The 11,844-nt window shown below is 40.3% G+C and overlaps 1 protein-coding gene across 1 annotated transcript; it reads left to right on the top strand.

The window, feature by feature from the left end:
* The first annotated feature begins 1,149 nt into the window (after positions 1–1,149).
* Positions 1,150–2,297, top strand: LOC148023274 (putative F-box/LRR-repeat protein 9). The gene is made up of 2 exons (XM_087695347.1): positions 1,150–1,556; positions 1,688–2,297. Exons 1-2 carry the CDS (start codon positions 1,150–1,152, stop codon positions 2,295–2,297), a joined length of 1,017 nt encoding a protein of 338 aa, XP_087551473.1.
* The last annotated feature ends 9,547 nt before the right edge of the window (positions 2,298–11,844 follow it).

Raw genomic sequence — 11,844 nt, 5'->3', positions numbered from 1 at the left:
ATGAAATTTCAAGTCACAGGTACACAGTGCAGGGAGTAGTAGGGGAGTTCCCAAAGACTTCTGGACCACAAGGACTGCAGGCACGAGCATTAATGGCGGCTTGGACTTAATGCATGTTCATCTCTAGAGGTGCTTGGTTATTCCTTATTTTTTAGATCTTTTCCTCCTCTAACAATGATGCCTAGATATCAACAAGTTCGGGGTTTGGCATATGGATTAGAGTTGTTGATACATTATTATATTCAGGAGGCAAACTTTTAAGTAGAACATTGATGCAGACATCTTCTTGCATTTCAATGTTGATTCCTACAAGTTGGGTTAGAAGTCCTTTCATGTAATTTAGATGTGTGGCATCATTTTACTCTTGCTTACGACTTAGAATATTTGCACTCCCAGTCCAATTTGGTACCAGCAACTTTGAACCTACCTCCACCACGTCTGGTAGATACCAACTAGTTCCACCACTGGCCAAGAAAAATGGTTTGAATGCATGGATGAAAGCGACTCCTGCCATTTTCAATGTTTGACATTCTATTTCAATGGACATAGATAGGTGCCAAATGAGTAAAAATAAACTTCCTTTCCAATATCCCACTTTAGAAATATTTCCTTTCCAATTTGGACAAGTTTGAAAAAAGAATATTTAAAAAAGTTAGATAAGAATATTGAAATGCTTTGCGTTAGTGATCTGGATTAGAACCAATTTGGACACGAATGCCAAACTAGGAGATCATGGGAAGTCCAGAATTCACCATGGATTCCCATCTTGGTTGCGATCCTTAGCATGGTGGGAACAAGTCCTTTCTTGCCCCACTCCTAGTCCAGGATTCTCCCTATATTTGTCTTGCCCTAGTACTCATTGAAACGAGCCACAACATTGCCTTTGATCATTGAGCAAACATGTAGCATCGTGAGCTCATACGATTTTTTCGAGTGAAAGGTGGTTGTGTCGATTCTCGATAATGCTTTTACAGACACTCGAGAAATATTTGGCAAACTTCGATGCAGCTATGGATCACCAAAATATGATGAGGCGATTAATGTGGCGGGTTTTATTAAGATTTTCTTTATCGATGCCTCTCACTATGAAATATGAAATAGTGTACGCGGAGCCCGCTGCCTGCAGCCTCACGATCGATGGATTCGCCAATGCCTGATCCAGGACCGGCTGGCTCATCTTCTTCTGTTCGTACCCCTCCCCCTGATTATTCTTCTTGTCCTTGTGGGATCCAGATGATGCCAGGCGCTTTAATGGCGAGCATTTTCAATCGCGTGCCTCTGCGGGACCGCCTTCGGACGCTGCCCAGGGTTTGCAAAGCATGGAGCCGCCTCCTGCAGGACGAGGCCGCCTGTTGGCAGGTCGTGAACCTCGAAACCCTGTGCTCCGATATTCTGTTTCGAGATTACACGTGGATCGACGGCCACTGGCCGCGTGGGTTAATACACGATTTGGAGATGCTGTCTCAACTGGCGCTACAGAGAAGCCGGGGTTGCCTCCGCGAGCTCACGTTATGCGTCTGGTGCTCTGACACATTACTGTCCCTTCTCGCTGAAAGGTTTTAATTTAGTATGCGCCGCCTGAGAGAGAGAGAGAGAGAGAGAGAGAGAGAGATGCGGATATGTTTAACCTAATTGAAACTGTGCTTGAAACAAAATAAGATTATACGCGCGTCTTGATTAACTGCAGGCCGCAGGATTGGCAGTGTATTCACGTGCTTCGAATTCCGTATGGTGTGATTAACGTAAGTGAAGAATGCTTGCAGAAGATCGCTCCAAGCTTGCCCCACCTCGCCCACCTCGATATTTCTGGGTGCCGCTTATCTACCACTGAGACGCTGGAAGCTTTCGGCAAAAACTGTGCTTCTATCATTAGTCTCGAGGTCTCACAGATTGGTCCTTATGGAAATTGCGATGTTCTGTCGTCTGCTATTGCAACATATTTTAGGCGACTCAAGCACCTGGTCTTAGCATCGGACAGACTGACAAGCGAAGGGCTCCAATGTATCCTCAGCGGCTGCACCAACTTAGAGAGCCTGGACTTGAGTGGCTGTAATCCACGTAAAGTTAAGCTGGATGACTCCCTTGTTTCGGAGTGTCGAAGAAGACTTCTGAAGTTCTCTCCACCCGATCACGGCGACTTAATTGGCTTTGATGACTTTGAATCTGATTATTATGATTACTATGAGTATAATGATCACAGTGATTATGATGATGACTATAATTATCACAATGATTATTGTGATGATTATGAGTACTATAATGATCACAGTTATTATTATGATGACTATGAGTACTAATCACTCCAACCATGGCGTTTTGCATTGCCGTAGTGACAGGTACTACACTGGAGAGTATAGCGAGTGTCTGGGATTGAACGAAGGATATGTTGCTATATCAAAGTACCCTCGAATGTTTAAGAATTTCAGTATAAAGTTTTTGGTAGGCCTTTGCACTTTATGCAGAGGAAATCAATGGAAGCCAATTCAGCAAAGTGAAACATTTAAAGGTCGTTGTTCCTCATATTTCTCTTCTAACCCTTTAGCTTGTAAGTCATGCATGTGAGCGTTGCAAACATGTCTACTAAGTGCATGTGGGCGGTGCAGCCCTTCGACATCGAAAGATGTCATTCGTGATCAATTTATCAAACATGTTTATTTTCAGGCTATTCAAGATGATGAAATAGTAGCTAAATGCAAAGCATAAACGTGTTGCTCCACCATTAGGAGCACGCCAACTTAAGAGCAAGACACTAGCGTTACAATTATTGTAGCATGCGATGCTTGGTTGAAGGCAAGGCTGTAGGCAACAAGCCCCATAACTACATGTAACAAGATTAAATTTCTATTTAAAGAGTTACAAAGAAGGTTTTTTTGATGTAGTAGCAGTTTTTTTTCTTTTGTTATTTATTGTTGTTTAGTTTTCTTGTTTGTTGTTGTTATAGTAGTGGTAGCAGTAATATTTTTTTATTCTTTTATTGTTTGTAGTAGTAGTAGTTATTGTTATTGTTGATTTTTTTTCTATTCTTGTTTATTGTAGTGGTAGTGGTAGTGATAGTGGTAGAGAGTTGTTGTAGTGGTCTTAGTTGTGGTCGTAGTCATGATTATAGTACTAGTAATATTTTTTTCTTCTTTTCTTGTTTGTAGTAGTAGTAATAGTAGTAGTAGTAGTAGTAATAGTTATTGTTATTGTTGATTTTTTTTCTATTCTTGTTTATTGTAGTGGTAGTGATAGTGATAGTGGTAGAGAGTTGTTGTAGTGGTCTTAGTCGTGGTCGTAGTCATGATTATAGTATTAGTAATATTTTCTTCTTCTTTTCTTGTTTGTAGTAGTAGTAGTAGTAATAGTAGTTATTGTTATTGTTGATTTTTTTTCTATTCTTGTTTATTGTAGTGGTAGTGGTAGTGCTAGTGGTAGAGAGTTATTGTAGTGGTCTTAGTCGTGGTCGTAGTCATGATTATAGTACTAGTACTAGTAGTAGTAATAGTATTTTACTTGTTTGTTGTTGTTGTAGTAGTAGTAGTTTTTTTTCTTTTCTTATTTATTGTTGTTTAATTTTCTTGTTTTTTATTGTAGTAGTAGTAGTAGTAGTAGTAGTAGTAGTTTTTTCCTCTTTTCTTTGTTATTGTTATTGTAGTAGTAGTAGTAGTAGTTGTTGTTGTTGTTGTTTTTTCTTCTTTTCTTGTTTATTATAGTGTTGGTGGTGGTAGTAATTGTAGTTGTGGTCGTAGACGTAGTCGTAGTCATCGTAGTTGAGGTTGTAGTAGTAGTAGTGGTTTTCTTATTTGTTATTGTTATTGTTGTTATTATTGTAGTAGTATTAGTTTTTTTTGTTTTCTTGTTTATTGTTGTCTAGTTTTTTTATTTGTTGTAGTGGTAGTGGTAGTGGTAGTGGTAGTTGTTATTGCTGCTGTTGTTGTTGTAGTAGTAGTAATAGTTTTTTTTGTTTTCTTGTTTATTGTTGTTTAGTTTTCTTATTTGTTGTTGTTGTTGTAGTAGTGGTAGTGGTAGTGGTAGTGGTAGTGGTTTTCTTGTTTGTTATTGTTATTGTTATTATTATAGTAGTAGTAATAGTTTTTTTTTTGTTTTCTTGTTTATTGTTGTCTACTTTTCTTATTTGTTGTTGTTGTTGTTGTAGTAGTGGTAGTGGTAGTTGTTGCTGTTGTTGTTGTTGTTGTTGTTGTTGTAGTAGTAGTAGAGAGAGAGATATGTTTTCTTAAAGAAAATGAGAGGGGGAGGAAGAGAAAAAGAAAGAAGGAACGAGAGAGAGAGAATAAACATACAACATAATAAAGAAAGAGAAAGAGAGAGAGAGATAGAAGGAGAATGATGAAGGTTGTGATGTTCAAGATCGCGAGGCATATCTTAATCAGCATGTCCCATGTCCTTGCTCTCAATGTAAGCTGGCAATTAGATGAAAACATCGATTGTCTATAGAACATGTACGGCGCTTCGGCGAGTTTCAATCTGAGATCATTGATCAGGCGATCTTGGATTTTGAGCAAACGATAAGAAAAGTTAATATCAATCATGCATTGTATTCGCAAGCTAATTGAATACCAAATACAAAAACATTGGGTGTGGCTGGCAAATTTTCTATCTAGGGAGGTGACGTTTCGTCCCAAGGAGGAGTGCACCCTTTGCAACCAATTAAAAGAGTTCGTGGGCGTACGATGGATGGAGTGCCTGAGACAATCCACCACTTGGAAGGTACTACCCAATCTATACCGTCAATACCAGAGGAGACAGACAGCATTTGAGACTTACCTACAATCTTGGAGCCTAAGATGGAGGCAATGATCGATGGTGGTGGTGGTAATCATAGTCGTGGTCATAGAGGTAGTCGTAGTCGTTGTAGTTGTGGTTGTAGTCTAGTTTTCTTATTTATTATTATTGTGGTAGTGGTAGTGGTAGTGGTAGTAGTTTTTATTGTTTCTGCTGCTGTTGTTGTAGTAGTAGAGGGAGAGATATGTTTTGTTAAAGGAAATGAGAGAGGGGGAGGAAGAGAAAAAGGAAGAAGGAAAGAGAGAGAGGGAATAAATATACAACATAATAAAGAAAGAGAAAAAGAGAGAGAGATAGAAGGAGAGGAGATAATGAATGGATACAAAACAAAGAGAGTGGAGGCGAGGTCCAGTGCAATATCACAAGACGGAAAACACTTCGACACGCGTTAATTTGTGGGTGGGTGGGTGGAGACTTTACATACGTTAATTTTTGCTGAGTTACAAGAGAAGAAATTCCTTCTCAAACAATTTAAGAAAGAAAAAAAGAATGATAACAAAAACAAATTGTTTGTTGTAACATATCTATCTATCTACCTATCTATATATCTATCTACCTATCTATTTTTCTGTCTATCTATCTACCTTCATAATACTTGGGTACAATAGCAAATATGGATAGTAAAGAAGAAGAGAAGTTGTAACACTGACTATTATACCCAAATATTGTTACATTTGTCTATTTGGCTTCTCTTTTGTCTGTTTTTATTTGTACCCTTTGTACATAGATGCAAACATAAATATTGAGAGGGGGAGGGTGAAATATGATGGTACTCTTGTGCTAACACAAGTGGAAGCTTGTATAATGTAGTTTCTAGGATAATGTATTTGTACCCTTTGTACCTAGATACATACACAAATATAGAGAGTAGGAGGGTAAAATACGATGGTACCCTTGTGCTGACACAAGTGGAAGCTTGATTCTAGGATACTATGAGGCTATGGGGATGATGCTAAGAGGGATCTTATGATGGTATGTGCTAGGTACATGGACTCATTCTTAGTGAGGTAAATCGCCAATCCTATTCTTAGTGAGGTGAACTCATTCTTAGTACACACTATCATAGTACCCTTTCTCTATCCTCTCCATCTCTCATTTCCCTTTCTCTCTTTCTCTCCCTCTCTCATTTCCTCTCCCTCCCTCACCCTGACCCTCTCTTTCTCTCTTTCCCTATTAAGTTTAATGATTTTTCTCTCTTTTTCTCTCTCCTCTCTCTATCTCACCCTCACTCTCTCTTTCTCTATTAGGTTTAATCGTTTTTTCTCTTTTTCTCTCTCCTCTCCCTCTCTCATTTCCCTTTCTCTCTTTCTCCCCCTCTCTCATTTCCTCTCCCTCCCTCACCCTAATCCTCTCTTTCTCTCTTTCCCTATTAGGTTTAATGATTTTTCTCTTTTTCTCTCTCATTTCTCTCTCCTCTCCCTCTCTCATTTCCCTTTCTTTCTTTCTCTCCCTCTCTCATTTTCTCTCCCTCCCTCACCCTGACCCTCTCTTTCTCTCTTTCCCTATTAGGTTTAATGATTTTTCTCTTTTTTTCTCTCTCCTCTCTCTATCTCATTTTTTTCTCTCTCCTCTCCCCCTCTCATTTACCTTTCTCTCCCTCTCTCATTTCATGTCCCTCCCTCACCCTGACCCTCTCTTTCTCTCTTTCTCTATTAGATTTAATGATTTTTTCTCTTTTTCTCTCTCCTCTCCCTCTCTCATTTTTTTCTCTCTCATTTCCCTTTCTTTCTTTCTCTCCCTTTCTCATTTCCTCTCCCTCCCTCACCCTGACCCTCTCTTTCTCTATTTTCCCATTAGGTTTAATGATCTTTCTCTCTTTTTCTCTCTCGTTTCTTTTTCTCTCTTCCGCTCCCTCTCTCATTTCCTCTCCTTCCCTCGCCCTCGCCCTCACCCACACCCTCTCTTTCTCTATTTTCCTATTATGTTTAACATCTTATCTCTTTTTCTCTCTCCTCTCATTCTCTTTTTTTCTCTCTCCTCTCCCTCTCTCATTTCCTTTTGCTCTCTTCCTCTCCTTCTTTCATTTCTTCTCCCCCCCTCTCCCTCTCTCATTTCCCTATTATGTTATCGTCTCCCCCCCCTCTCCCTCTCTCATTTTCCTATTATGTTTAATGTCTCCCTCCCTCTCTCTCTCCCTCTCCCTCTCTCCCTCTCTCATTTCCTTCCTCTCTCATTTCCTCTCCCTCCCCCTCTCTTTCTCTCTCTCTCCCTCCCTCTTCCTTTCCCATTTCCTCCCCCTCTCCCTCTCCCTCTCTTTCTCTCTTTCTCTTGAATTTCCCTCCCCCTCCCCCTCTCCCTCTCCCTCTCTTTCTCCCCCTCTATTTTTCCCTCCCCCTCCCATTTCCTCCCTCTCCCTCTCTTTCTATCTCTCCCTCTCCCTATCCCTCTCTCATTTCCTCTCCCTCTCTCATTATACACAAATTATAGAAAAAATAAATAAATAAGAGAGAGAATACACTCTCCCTCCCTCTCGTTCTCTCATTTCATCCCCCTTCCTCTTCCATTTCCTCCCTCTCCCTCTCCCTCTCTTTCTCTCTCTCTCCCTCCCTCTCCCTCTCTCATTTCCTCCCTCTCCCTCTCTTTCTCTCTCTCTCCCTCCCTCCCCCTCCCTCTCCCATTTCCTCCCTATCCTTCTCTTTCTGTCTCATTTCCTCTCCCTCTCTCAATATATGTACACAAATTATATAAAGAAAAAGTAAAAGAGAGAGAGAATGCACTCTCCCTCTCCCTCCCTCTCCCTCTCTCATTTCCTCCCCCTCCCTCTCCCTCTCCCTCTCTTTCTCTTTCTCTCCCTCCCTCTCCCTCTCTCATTTCCTCCCTCTCCCTCTCTTTCTCTTTCTCTCCCCCTCTCTTTCTCTTTCTCTCCCTCCCTCTCCCTCTCCCTCTCCCTCTCCCTCTCCCTCTCTCAATATACACAAATTAAATCCTAAACAAGTAAAAGAGAGAGAGAATGGAATCACCGTAAAGATTTAGCGAGGGTTTGGCGGCTCCTCTTCACGATGGTGGCTCCTCCTCTCCTTTGCAAATTGCAGCGGCGGTAGCGGTGGCGGCAAGCCTTCTTTCTCTCCCTCTCTCATCCTCTATGCAAAACGGTACTCTCTAGCTCTTCCTCTCGAAATGTCTCACGAATGCGCGAAATAAAATGCGCTTGGGTTTCGGCCCTGTTTTTTTCCCCTGTGGGGCGTCGCTATTTGCGTTACTATTTGCGTCGCAAATGTGACACTAATAGTGATGCAAATAGCGACACCGCTATTCCTGTGTCGCTACCCACCGTCGCTATGCTTGCGTTTCCTTGTAGTGTTCCAAAGCAATAATTTCACTTTTTTAATCCCAACTAATTTTTGGATCCAAAATCTTTGTCTAGAAAATATTGTATTGTATGCTTGATTGGTTTGAAATTTGTAAAGGGCCACAATGAGTTATATAAGACTCTTCAATTTAGCTTCCCATAAATTATATAGCCCCTCACTCAAGCTTGGTTTAGAAAGGATTATTTATGGAAGGAGGTGTTACAGATAAGTAAAGGCATGGGTAAGAAATGGTGTTTAACTTGAGTGCCCAAGTGTACAATGATACAAATATGTAGCTAGGTTAGTGGTAATGGGTGCACCAATGATGAGATCAATAAACGTAAATGGAAATACTGCGATGATCTTTGAATTTATAAAAGCCAATATTTTGGAAAAAGATACAAATATTGACAATGTCATTGAAAAATTGGTCCATCATATGTGCCAAGGTAAGCAAATGTGGATCAACTTGAAGCCTTGCCTACTTCTTCCTCCTCACATGCCTTGTCTAAATTGCCTTGCATTGTTACCTTGATTTTTTTAGGAGGCTTTGGGAACGAGGGGAGCTTCCTCACTGGTTCTTTAGTCCTTAAAACTTTCTTGTGACAACCTGGCTCAAAGAATGGACATGCCTAGCTAGTGAGTTCCCAAAGCCATCCTTGGCAAGCTGCAAGCTATTAAGTGGGTGTGGTAGTTGCGACTTTGACGCCTTTGCTTGTTGGACAGACATTTGCATCTGAAGAGCAAGACGTCGAGAAAACTCCGATAGTGCCAAATCACCATCTGCCAAGCACACATTTATTTAAGACAACCATAACATCCATAGCAGGTCAAAGGTAAAATTAATCATAGCCAACACCTTCCACACTGAAAGAGTGTCTCCTCAATAATTTGGTATATTTGCACAATCTTGTTCTCATTTGATATCATCGACGAGCCTAGGAACAAACCACGTTCGATCAATGAATGCTAACTCGCAACAATTTAACAATGATGGCTTGAAGTTATTTATACCTACACCAACCCCACGGGGAGACATGGGAAGTGGGTCCTCAACATCGATCGAGTCCATGGCGCATAAGAATCCATGACCTGTCAAAATTTTCGAGGCATAATTACTTTGCAATCTAGCTTGTAAAGCACAATAAGAAACTTTTACAAAAAAATTGGCTTACGTGGAACATCTTTGGTAGATAAGTCATACAAGTCCATGGATGCCTTGATGACATGGGAAAATTGTAAACCACCAATCATCAATACCTTTGCTTGATGTTTGCAAAGGTTGCCATGCATGGCCCACTTGCATGAGCAACATGCCCACTCACAATTTGCATTCTCCACTTTGTGCCGTAGGTCACTTTTGCTTTGGCTTTTCACCAAGGCAACCTTGTGCTCAATATCCAAGAACTTTACATTGTCATTAGGGATTTCTTGGGCATGTTGCAGAGAGCTTGCAATAACATCCAAGATATTAAAATTCTTTTTGAACTCGGCCTCCTTCAACATATCCTGGTACCAATAATAAGAATGACAAGGGCCCAAAAGCTTTTGCAGGAGCCAATCTACCCGACCATGAATTGTCTTGCGACCAATAAGAACTCGTGATTTTAGAATACCATGATAGGATTTGATGCTACCATTTGTCTCCTAATTTGAGTGAGGCAAATTGCAAGTTTCTCTAATCCACATTCCTTCGAAAGTAAAAAATAAATGTTAAGCAAATAAGAGAGGAAAAAGTACTAGATAAGCCACAAACCCTTACCTATTGATGCCATCCATTGGTCCTTAAAATACTTGACGAAGCCCTCTTCCTCCTTATATGTACACAAGAAATTATCCACTAGGTCCATGGCTTCTTGCCCCCTACTCACTTGATTTGTGTTCCCTTTGCTTCTCATGTTCATTATTTGACCTAGTGCTTTGAACATGTCGGCCCATTTTGATGCATTAGAAACCTTCTTGATTAAGTTCTTTAACCAAGCTCGTCGTACATGCCAAATGCAAAGGTATATTGGCATGCCAAAAACCTCCCTGATGTCAATAATACAATACAAAGATCCACCAAATGAACATTCAATTCCATGCACAATCCAACATAAAGTCCCACCAAATGATCATCCAATCTTATACACATTGCAACTTAAATTCTCATTAAAAAATAGATTATATAAAGGAATCAATATATGGATGGCTTACCTAATAGCCTGTATTTCTGCAAGAGCATCGTCTACCATAAATGCACTAGGCTGCCATGATTTTTTCGCATCAAGCAATTGATTTCGAAAGGCCACTAGCCATGTTCGGATATTAGTCATGGTGCTTGAAGATGTAATAATCCAAGCAATAGGGATGCCATTCCCATGAGAATCAAACACCAAGATGGTGTATAGGTGAAACTACAAAAGATCATTCTAGTTAACAATAATTAAATATCTTTCAATGCACACAACAATGGAAATATAATACATTATATTTATTAGTGCCCAAGGTGGCATCCATTGCCAGCAACCCATCATTCTCATGTGTTTTGGCCATCTCCAATTGCAAATTGGTTTGCACACCGAGTACAAATGCATGCCCTTTCGCCTCATCAAAGATCTGATAATAAAAGATTTGGCTCTTATTGGTGAGGACCCAATTGTGCATGCTACGTGCATCCGTTGTCCAAGGTTTTCGAAAGCAAAGTTGTGTCTACAGAAGACCTTGATAAATTTCAAGATGAAAGATCAATCAAGCACATTCAAACTTCATTCAATGTACCCTCAAGTCATGAGTGAACTGTTCTTATTTACTGTTGTCTACTGTTGTTAAAATAGAGTAACCAAAAGCAGTATCTTTGTGTGATTTTCTTTTAGTAAAGAATTGCAGTCCTGTCAGTGTTATGTAACAGTCCTTCCTTTGAACAATCCTTCAGCAGGCCACCTCCTTTTCTCTATTGTACGGTGCTCTAGAAAAGCCATGATGCTGATGAAAAAGATAATGCAAGCTGCCAATAACTGAAGACAAATAGAGAACCAAAGGCTTGCTGCAATCTCTGAATATGAAGTTCGTTGAGTTATTGCAATGAGGTCCTCATTTGTGGCACTAAGCATGTTTTAAAGTTTAAAGGCTCATATAGTAGGTGATCCATCGAGTGCTTCTGTGAAGGAGCTATAGACTGGGGAGCGTGAAGTACTGACAAGTCTTCGTAGTTCACGTGATGTTGATCGATAGCATTTCTGGACCAATGCATGAGAAATTTTGACTCAAAACAGATCACCTGAAGTTCTGCTGTAATTCTTGAATGAGCACAACTATTAGTAGTGGGCAAAGATAAGTTTTACTGCTGCGACACTTGAATGAGCAGCAGAACAAGTTAGAGTGACCCCAACTTATCTCTCTCTCTTTGCACTTCCAGTAATGGTGGGAATTAGGTAGATTCTCAGGTTAATTAAAAGGACATCTGTCAATGTATGACGGCATCACTCATCATCATCGAAATTAATGAGACATAATCGTATGAATCTATGCTTTGTTCCCAGCAGTTTACAGTGTAGACTTTAACTTTGACATATGCAATAGTATCAGTGATTGCATAAGCTTATGTCTTCAATCCAATACTCTCCCTTTCATCATTCTGGGTTCCTTTTCTCCTGTCCTAAACTTCGTTGTTCTCTTTCTAGGTGCAGCGATTTCAGTTGGGGACTTGTGTAGTGTGGGAGTGGTCTTGCCTCGGCTGAATTTGCATCCTTGCCATGCAACAGGGGAGGCACCAGGGCAGAGGTAGATCGAA

Source organism: Lygodium microphyllum, chromosome 16 (assembly GCF_053477565.2).
Source record: "Lygodium microphyllum isolate KBCC chromosome 16, Lygodium_microphyllum_v1.1.10, whole genome shotgun sequence".
In the NCBI taxonomy this organism is placed as follows: Eukaryota; Viridiplantae; Streptophyta; class Polypodiopsida; order Schizaeales; family Lygodiaceae; genus Lygodium; species Lygodium microphyllum.
The sequence above is the reverse complement of the archived record's forward strand: the minus strand, read 5'-3'. Positions and strand labels throughout refer to the sequence as shown.

What these genes read in the sequence shown, in the direction of transcription:
- LOC148023274 (XM_087695347.1), top strand. Translation starts at nt 1,150, where the DNA reads ATGCCTGATCCAGGACCGGCTGGCTCATCTTCTTCTGTTCGTACCCCT. An exon ending in CTGTCCCTTCTCGCTGAAAG is followed by an intron (nt 1,557 to 1,687) that starts GTTTTAATTTAG and finishes GATTAACTGCAG; the next exon opens with GCCGCAGGATTGGCAGTGTA.